At 37.8% G+C, this 10,666-nt stretch overlaps 1 protein-coding gene across 2 annotated transcripts in view; it reads left to right on the forward strand.

Annotated features, from left to right (window-relative positions):
- slc36a1 (solute carrier family 36 member 1) overlaps positions 1-7,574 on the forward strand; it is a 78,067-nt gene extending 70,493 nt beyond the window's left edge. Inside the window, exon 11 of one of the 2 annotated variants that reach the window (XM_048543461.2) lies at positions 4,014-7,574. In XM_048543461.2, coding sequence (XP_048399418.1) covers positions 4,014-4,282 — 269 coding nt within the window. In that variant the 3' untranslated portion in view covers positions 4,283-7,574. The remainder of the gene's footprint in view (positions 1-4,013) is intronic. The other variant, XM_048543462.2, reaches the window with a different exon arrangement.
- Positions 7,575-10,666: the final 3,092 nt, after the last annotated feature.

A 10,666-nucleotide genomic window follows, 5' to 3' on the forward strand; every position in this document is an offset into this window, starting at 1 on the left:
GCTGACGTTTCGGGCCTCGACCCTTTCTGATGAAGAGTCTAGGCCCGAAACGTCAGCTTTTGTGCTCCTAAGATGCTGCTTGGCCTGTTGTGTTCATCCAGCCCCACACTTTGTTATCTTGGATTCTTCAGTATCTGCAGTTCCCATTATCTCTCCCCTATACTTGATATTGCCTAGTGAACCTGCTGTGGACTGCTTCCAATGCTAGTTTATCTTACTGTTCACCATATTCCAGTTGTTCACAAGGGCTACTGCCTCATAAGTAATAGCAAAACCTGCCTACTTTTATATTTTCATGTTCTTTTAAAATAAGGAGCTTCCCTAGCATCCAGGTTCATATTACCCAGGTGGGTAATAGCTCTTTGCAATTCTTCTACCTGATTAGTAATTTTAGTTCCTGTTGGTGAATTCACAATTTCAGGTGGGGAAACCTATTACCTTTTATCAAATAGGCCAGAATCAATCTGAATGTTCTCATACTGTCCCATATTCACCCAGCTGGAATGGGAATCAAACTCTCCACTTTTGGTGCGAATCTAGAGCATACTGGGTATCCAGCTAACTGACTCACCAGGGGATGCTATAGGCCTAGTGGTAATATTGCTAGGCTCTTAATCCTGAGACCTGGATAATGGGAGCCGGAGTTGGAATCCTGTCATGGCAAATGGTGGGATTTGAATTCAATTTTTTAAATCATTAAATTAAGATTATAATAATGACCATTGTAGATTGGTGGGGAAAACCTATCTGATTCACTAATGCCCCTCAGGAAGGAAACCTGACCTGGCCAACACGTGACTCCAGGCCCACAGCAATGTGGTTGACTCTTAATTAGAGATGGGCAATAAATGCTGACCTAGCCAGTGATACTCAAAAAGTTTATTTTTAAGTATAATTAGGTATATTAACCTGTCAGCCGTGCTGACCCATTGACAGTTGTGGAAACACAGACTGGGCAAAAGACTAGCCTCCATGCAGTGGCATTGTACTGCAGGCTACACCTTTTCCAACTCTTCTCCCCCTACCCACTCCCCGCCCACCACCAATGCACTCCCCATGCCTCATAGATCCTAACCCATGTTCCCCATACCCTCTATGCCACACTGTGTGCCTCTACCCAGATGTTGAAGACCCATGATGCAGCTGCTAACCCCATGGCTCTTTACCCTCAGTGTCGATCGTTGCACCTATACTCGCCATCCTGTCTGTTTATAGACCTTTTGGTTAAAATTTACACCTACCTTTGCTCATTCACCTATCAGCAAATGTCAGTGTCTTCGTACTAGAGAGGAAAATAAAATTCTGTTAAATAAAGTTCTGTCCCTATATTGCAGACTTCATTGCATTGAGCAAAACAATCTCCTTCATAAAAAAAGCACTTTTGCTACTTTTGAAATCCTTCAACACAATAAAATCTTGTAAAAACAAAGTTCTTTCAAATGCAAAATGCACTGAAGTTTAGTCACTCCTCAAGGAGTTCAAAACTGCATGTAGTGAAATAATGGGCACCATACTATAATAAAACCATAAAACATCGAACAAGATAGGCCTGCTCCACCATTCAATAGGATCATGGCTGATCCAATATTCTTTATGTCCACTTTCCTGCCTTTTCCCTGTAACCCCTGATCCCCCTATTGATGAGGAGCTGTCTGTCTCAGCCTTAAATATACACAAGGACTCTTCAGTGGCAAGCAAATGCAAAGACTCAAAACCCTGTCAGAGAAGAAATTCCCTGTCATTTCAGTTTTACATTGGTGCCCCTAAGCTCTAGACTCTTCCTGTGAGAAGCGACATTGCAGTATTTACCCTACCAAGCCCCTTAAGAATCTTTAATGTTTCAATTAGATCACCTCTCATTCCTCTAAACTCTGATGTGTAAAGTCCCAAAATTTCTTTAACCTTTCTTCCTAAAACAATCCCTCCATACCAAGGGCTTTCCTTGTGAACCCTCTCTTAACTCTTTCCAATGAAATGATATCTTTCTTCAAATAGGAGGACCAAAACTGTTTGCAGTACTCCAGATGTGGTCTCACCAGCACCTTGCATAGTTTTGGTAGGATTTTCCAACTCTCCTACACCAACCACCTTTGAAGTAAAGGGTTGCATTCCATTGCCTTTCCCAATTATATGCTGCACTTATGTGCTAGCTTTCTGTGGCTCATGTACAAGTTCTCCGAAGTCCCTTTTGTGTTTCAGCTTTTACAGTTTCCCTCTGTTTAAATAATTCTGTTCTTTACAGATCCCTTACAAAATGAAAAATTTCACATTTTCCCCACTTTATACTCCTTTTGCCAACAACTTGCTCACTTAATTAACCTGTGAATATCTCTCTGTAAACTGTACTCCTGTCTTATCTGCCTTTCTGCCTATTTTAGTGTTGGCTGCAGTACATTCGCTTCTTTCTCCAAGTCATAAATATACATTGTAAGCAGTTGTCGTCCCAGTAGTGATCGCGTTGGAAAACGCTGGTTGCCAGCCAGAAAAAGAACCCCTTATCCGAACTTGCTGTTTCCTGCTCACGAACCAATTCTGTCTCCACAGCAATATACTACTACCTCTGACACCCTATAGGGTGGGGGCTGTACAGAGGGTCTGTGCAGACTTGATGGGCCAAATAGCCTCTGAATTTACCATGGCTGTTCTACTTGGCCTGGACAGTTTAGCATAGACAATCTACCTAATTTGTACATGTTTTGACTGTGAAAAGAAATTAGACCACTCAGCAGAATCTCACACACAACATGGGTTGAACATGCAAATTCCACACAGTCACCTAAGGCTGGGATCAAATTCTGGTCTCGGGTGCTACGAGGTTGCAGTGCTAACCACTGTGCTGCATCTGCTGATGTCCAACTGTGCACGCTAGTTGAGACTTTCTTGAAAATCTCTGAATTAGCCAGATACAACTTCCCTTTCATGAAACCATGCTGATTCTGCTTGGTTACAGTACGACATTCCAAATGTGCTGCTGTTACTTCCTTAATAATGGACTCCATCATTTTTCTAACAGTAGATGTTAGGCCAATCAGCCTATAGTTACCCCCTTTTTCTGGCCTTCCCTTTTTGAATAGGGGTGTCATATTCAAAGTTTTCAAATCATCTAGTATTTCTCTAGAGTCCAAGGATTTTTTGAAAAATTACAACAAATGTATTCAGTAGTTCTGTTAACTACTTTTGAGATCCTAGGATGCAAAGTGTCAGGGCCAGGGTACTTACCTGCCATTAACCCCATTAGTTAATAATGGAGAATTGTGAAATTTGTATACAGCACCAATCCAGTAATGGAATGGTCGGATTTCTGGTAAATCTCTTGATAGCTTGACAGTTCAGTAATTCAGATTTGTTTTGCAACTTTTCAGGCATTTTCCGTCAATTTTAACAATCCCTTTATCAAGATGTACTAGGATTATATCCACAGTGGTACTTTGGGAATTCAAAATATATTTACTCAGCATATCTTGCGTATATCCTATCCAGAAAGTGAGGATATCAAAATGGAATTTAAATGTTCATCTGTCTCGATGAATTGTGCAGTTTCTGGAATATTCCTGGGGAAAATTGAAAATAGTACATTTGGGAGTATGTTTTCCTATTTCTGCTGTTTTTGTGGCCTTAGTCTTTCAGATAAGATGTTAAACTGAAGCAGGTTCTGGAATAGTACTCGGGCCTGTGATCACTTTTCCTGCACCTTAACAGAAGTCATGTCTCCCTATTTAAAATGTCTCCAATTATTTGAAATGTTCACTTTTACTATTTGGAGAGTAAATGTTGTTCTGCTGAAATTGTGACTATGATCTCAATAAAAACAAATAGAAGAACTTTGTAATTTACCTTGGTACTAGACGGTGCTCAAATTGACTGGAATGTTTGCCCAAGTAACTAGCAAAACTTCAAGCACTTCATAGACAAATAATTACATTAAAAGATTTTCCATAAATGAGTTGAAGTTCATTGTGATGTTATTCATTTTTATTCCTTTTTCTCTTAATACATTGTTTTTGTTCTTACAGGTGTCTTGGCTATCCTGATCCCACGCCTGGCAATTGTGATCACATTAGTTGGGTCTATTAGTAGCAGCACTCTGGCATTAATCATCCCCCCACTTCTCGAAATTGCTACCTACTATAGTGAGGGGATAAGCCGATGGAAGATTGCCAAGGATATCGTGATCAGTGTGGTGGGCTTTGTGGGATTTGTGGCTGGGACATTTGTGTCCATTGAAGAGCTGGTGTTTTATACAGTCCCCCTTACCAATATTACTGCTGGTGACCACAGATAGTTTAATTTAATTCTGTGTATAGTGTCCAAAGTGATTTGGATTAGTTTACATTTTTTTTGCTTTTCCCTAAACACTTTATTGTCTTCAATGCAGATGAATAAGTAGCAGTCTGTACAAAACTTTGTTTATATAGCAGGAACACAGGTGGTTTCAAGTGAAGTGTTGTGTAGCTTTATTACTTTTGTTTTATTGATGGACGATTATGTTTAGAAATTTCTTTGGCATTGATTTCTGGGTGGATCCTGTGGTGTTACAAAGTTCAGAACAGAGCAGGGAATTAAATCACTGGTGCTAGTCATTGATGACGTACTCCAAGATTTCATTTGCAAATCTCTGTAATTAAAGATTCTGTTTTTTGTAGGAGTGGCTGTGTGGGAGGCATTTTTAGTAACCTACTTAATTGCATGCTTTAATTTAACTTGGAAATTCATTTTTGACATTTTCAACATCCTGTTATATTTTTCAGTACAAAAGGTGTAAAAGATTTTTTCTTCTATAATGCTCTATATCCAGTGCAACCCCTTTTATATGATTGGTAGCAAGTGCCATGAGGCAAGATTTATCTACAGTTATCAACTAAATCAGGTTCAGAAGGTATCTATTCCCAAGCTTAACTGACCTTTCTGTGTGGCTTTGCATTTGTGGTCAAGTTCGGGTACCTGTTCATTTTTTAGATCAGAGGCGAATCTGATTCAAATCATAGTGGTATTGTTTCTCCATTCACCAATTCAAGTCAAATCCTGTGTCTCCATTCACAGATCCAAGATGATTTGTGTCCTTCCCCTTCCCCACTTCCAAAAAGCTTTGCTTCAGTTTGATGAGTAGTGAGGTAAATTATTGTAAGCTTGTGAACTCATCCCCTTTTTACATTACAATCAAAATTAGCGATACTCTTTTTTTTATTTTTGTGAAATTAGATCTTATATAGGATTTAAATGGAATGTTTTGATTAAGAACACTAGGAAACTGGTGGTATAATTTAATTTCTGAGACTCCTGCAAATCTATACTATTCTGATAGGTGCACCAGTTTGTTGGATGTAAGGTCATTTGAAATATATTTCAATGCATTCATCTAGTTTTAAGTTTTCCTGTTTTTTTTTAAATCTAACATCAATTTGTAATTTTCATTCCAGAGACTAGAAAGTGGCTGCTGTGCTGTGTTACGTAGGCATACAGCATTATACATTTTGATGGAGGGTGGAGTTGCTTTTGACATTAGTGTACTATAAATGTTAATGTATATACATGTAAGATAGTACATGAAGTACTCAGTTTAATTTTATTTGCACCATGGACTCAACTGAAATATTTTTACTTCGGGGTAGCAGAAACAGGAATTACAGTTGAGCACTCTGCTGTGGAATAAAGTTTAAACATTTAGCATTATCACAACATATCAAAAAGATTGACTTCGGTTAAATGGTTAGTTTTCAGCATTTTGAAAGCTGGCTTAATCTGGAGTGAATTATATGATTATGCCACATTTCTGCCGATGGCTTCTGTTTGGTTCGGAATGCCAATGACCTGTTCAGAAACTGTTTTTATGAAGTGATACCTAGTGATATCGTTCTTTTACATTTGAGTAAATGGTTCATATTTAGTTTCAACCTTGGATACTGACTGCTTAGATAAAATAATGCATTGAATATAATCAATTGTTTTTATTAGGATAAGTGTTAAACATTTCCAAGATTGATTGGGCTCATTCTTGAGATATTTCTTTTTATAAAAAATTAAGTAATTTGCACAAGGATGAGGGATTTTAACACTAAAATTCTAACTGTTGTAATATAGCCAGTGCAATATCTGTGTTTCTAAATAACCGATTTCTTGACCAAAATAATTTGAAGAGAGGGAAAATAAGTGTATCAATCACTTTGAATTGACTTTCTCCCCTTCATATTTAATTTTAACTTTGTACTATTACAGGATTTTTATGGCTTCCATACTGCATTCAGATTATTTTTTCTTCCTCGAGCAAATTGTTGCAGGTCAGCAACAACATTATCACTTGCACCTTTTAACGTACTAGATTGTTCCAAGATATTCCACAGGAATGTTTTCAGACAATATTTTACAACAAATCAGAGATACTAGGGCTGATTGCCAATAAATTCAACAGAGAGTTATATTTAAATAAATGGTTGTTATATTGTTGGAGATGTCAACTTGCAAAACATATTAAGAATTTAGAGAAGTTAAAGTGCTATAACCACCAGCATTCAAGGAGCAATGAGTTGCTTACAGATGTTTCAAATCCACCTTTGTTTGTGAGCGCAAAAGTGAATAGAACCATGTGTTCCCAGCAATTTCGGTCTCCAGCAGTCTGACTAGATTCTCAAAGAAACAAAGCAGCAACTGTTTGTATTTAGTGATCCGTTCTTGATGGCCATTAATGGGTAAAGAATAGCTTCCAGAGAATAGTCCTGAAGGTTTTAATATAATTCATCGGTATCCATTTTGACTATTCAAGATTTATTCTACTCTTTAAAGAGTGGCTATTATGTACAGCCAGCACAGTTCCATTTGGTCTTTTTTTGAAATTGGTCTGCCACTAATGCATGCAAACTTTATTTTTAAAATACGGTAGTGGATTTCATGGGAAGTTATTTGCTGAAGTTTTAAATTGCATGATGCAACGGTTTTGTAACTTTATGTTCTAGTACATTAATAGAGGTCATGATTTTAGCCACCGCTCACTATGTGTGTACATACAAATGGAATGTTTGTGTGGTGTGCAGCTTACATCAGTTGAATTACAATTGCTGTCAATACTGAATGTTTACCGCGACAGTACAGAATTGCTGGATCAGGTTTGCACAATATTCAAAGTATTAACAGTTAATTAATAATTGTATTAATCCCTATTAAAGTTAAAATATCAGCCTGTTTTTAATATCTGTATCAATTCTAATGGAGGGACAAAGGAAGGCTGCTGTATAACAGTAAATATTTTTCTTTTTCATTCCTTTCCTCTTCATTATCTGCATCCTTCCTTCCCTGACTCTCCGCCCATCCTTACTTGACAGTCTGTTAGACAAATATTTAGTGTAGGTTAAACAGGCAGTTCATGGATTAGAATGTGCTTGTGTTTCTGGGGATTATTTGTAATCTGCAATTCATAATGTAAACTTGTAATAGCCTTCTCAGGGTAATACATACAAATACTGGATCATCTGTTGGCTTGTTTTGTTCTAAATGACTATTACTGTTGTGACTCTTCTGTATAATAAATGTGCAAATGGAAACTCGTTGCTTTTTTATGATAACTAAAATCATAGAGTACTTTGGACTGCTTTTGTGTTTATTGTTATCTTAGTGCATAGTAGCTTACAGCACAGAAAGAGGCCATTCTGACCATCATTGCCTGTGCCAACCCTTGGACGCACAATACTGTTTGGACAAAATTCTGGTCTTTTCTCAGTTTCGTTTTACTAGTCTGCTAATTAGCTGTATTTGGAACTATAAACAACTGAATTGAAATGATTCTTTGTTTCTAATATGTGATGTGTTTATCACTAATGAGGTCTTCAGGGAGGAAGTTTTCACCTTGAAAATTAGTTTTCATCGCATAGTGTCAGTTTAATTCCTCTTACTTTCATTGTGGAGAAATGTTTCTCTTCCCTATTAACCAAACGACAACAAAAATTAATGGAAAGGAACATCAATGAGAATAAACGAATGGTCCAAACATCAACATAACCTCACACTGCGCATTTCACTGATGAAATCTAATGCGTTAATAAGAAAAGGCTAACCAACATTATTACTTTGAGGATTATCTACCAGAGCCTTCAAGTTTCTCCTCCCCGTTAATTGTCTAATACTATCTCCATTTAGTGACAACTTCAATTTTATGTTCTCGCCATTCCACCACATTATTTTTCTGAAAACTCTTCAAAGCTTTCTCTGATCATGGTTACAAAAAACAGTCTTTTATAACATCAGTTTTCTTCACTAAAATACTAATTTCCATCTAATTTAAAATTCAATGTGATTTCAAGCAAGGAGAGGACAAAAAAAAACTCAACTTGATGTCATTCCATGCTCAGTGTTAATTCTAAATTCATCCTTATCTTCATGCTTGCAAACAAAGAAAATAACAATATTTAAAGGACCTTCAAGAAAATGCCTTGCCAGCATTTATGAGCATCAGCAGAAGTAGAGTGCCCTCTTATTAAATAACAGACCTTCCAAGATCCATTAGGCTTAATAGTGTGGACAGCATCAACTGCTGTATAGAGATCGATTGCCAATTTCTGGCAATTGTCCTTTATCAGAGAACTGTTTGAAGGGTGGGAGATAATTATATTTACTTACATTTCACAAGCTTAACATTTCATGAGATTTCAGAGGTAAAAATGAAGAATAGAAGGAAACATAATGGAAAAATTCTACAAATGGGTAGAGAAATGGACATTAGTGCTCAAATAATATAAGCCCATGAAAATATAAGTGCAGGTAAATGGAGCCAATAAAGTAACCAATAAAAATAACTAGGGATTTAGAAATATGCCTTAGAATACAAGAGTAAATACGCAATCAATTTATACATAACCACAATTAAGCTACAGCTAGTGTACTGTATTAAAAACAAATGGTCTGAGAAACTCAGCAAAAAAAATTTAAAAAGACATGAGGGACAAATTTTTTATAGTGTGGTTTATATGTGGAGTGAACTTCCAGAGGTGGATGCAGGTACAGCTATAACATTTAAAAAGCATGTAGATAAATACATGAATTAAAAACAGTGTTTGGAGGGCTATAAGCCAATCACAGGCATGTGGAACTAAGATTAGTGTGGGATTATGGTCGGTATAGACTAGTTGGACCAAAGGGTGCGTTTTTCATGCTGTATGATTCTCAATGGCTCTCTGTGACTCTATGTCTTGCAGCATCTTCCGCTGAAGAAGTCATATGGACTGGAAATATTAACTCCGTTTGTCCCTCAACAGATTCTGCCAGAATTGTTTTTGTCTTTATTTCAGACCTCAAGCATTCACAATATTTTGCTTTTAGTTGGTGCAGTGTGTTCGGTTTTATCCAGTATTGCTGTAAAAAGCAATTCTAAACTATAAACAAAATGCATTCACCAGCGTTACATAACAATTGGGAACAAAAGGAGAAACCTGCAGATTTACCTGGAGCAAAAATGCCTCACAGGTGATTTTACAGAAATATGAACGGATGTTTTTAGAGAATAACATACACCCTTGTTAATGTTTAGTGGCATGATAGAACGTTCATTAATGTGTGGTTCTGGGAATGTGGGACTTAAGACACGTAGATTAGAGAAGACTGAGGGGATTTTACAGAGTTATTCAGAATCATGAGGAGTTTGATCTGAATAGATAATAGAGAAACTATTCAAACCTGTTAAAAAGATCACAAATGAGATGGCAGACGTTTAAAGAAATTGGCAAAAGAAGCAACAATAATATGAGAAAAACCTTTCTCAGGCAGATGTGGTTAAGGTCTCGAATGCACTGCCAGACTTGTGTGCTGAAGGCAGACTCACTTGAGGCATTCATGGGGTGTTAGATCTTTCCTTTTCAAGTAGCAACGTTCAAGGTTACAGGCAGGAAGTGGAAAAATTACTCTAAAGTGAAATGCTCATTTAGAGAGCTGATACAGACACAGTGGGCCAGGTGGTCTCCTTTTACACTGTTACTGGGAGAATGTTATCACATATAATAAATAGCCCTAATAACCAGTAGCCCAGATCTCTGTACTGCAGTGCAAAAGTGCCACTCGTGGGACATACCTCAACCATAGGGCACCCTGAAGTTTCAACTGTTTTTCAATATATCTGCTGTTTCCCCCAATCCCTCTGATCTGAGGCAAATGTACCCTTTGCCTCTTCCTTTCATAGAATCAAATAATCCCTACAATGTGCAAACAGGCCCTTTAGCCCAACAAGTCCACTCTTACCTTAAGAGCACCCTAACCAACCCATCCCCCATAACCGACCTAATCTACACCTCTCTGGACACTATGGGCAATTTAGCATGGCCAAACCACCTACCCTGTACATCTTTGGACTGTAGGAGGAAACCCACACAGACACTGGGAGAATGTACAAACTCCACACAGGTAGTGACCCGAAGGTGGCATCAAACCTGGATCCCTGGCACTGTGAGGCAGTAGTGCTAAACACTGAGCCACCATTCTGCACAAGACTACTGCACCTGGTATTCCCAGGTGGTCTTCCATCCAAGCACTAACTAGGCCTGAGTCAGCTTAGCTTCGGAGATCAGTCATTCCATACACCTAAATCCACAGATTCCACATTCAGCTGGTTAGAGTCATAGAGTCGTGCGGCTTGGAAACAGACCCTTCGATCCAACTATTCCATGCTGACCATGTTCCCAAACAAAACTAG

This window comes from Stegostoma tigrinum, chromosome 13 (assembly GCF_030684315.1).
Source record: "Stegostoma tigrinum isolate sSteTig4 chromosome 13, sSteTig4.hap1, whole genome shotgun sequence".
Taxonomy (NCBI): Eukaryota; Metazoa; Chordata; class Chondrichthyes; order Orectolobiformes; family Stegostomatidae; genus Stegostoma; species Stegostoma tigrinum.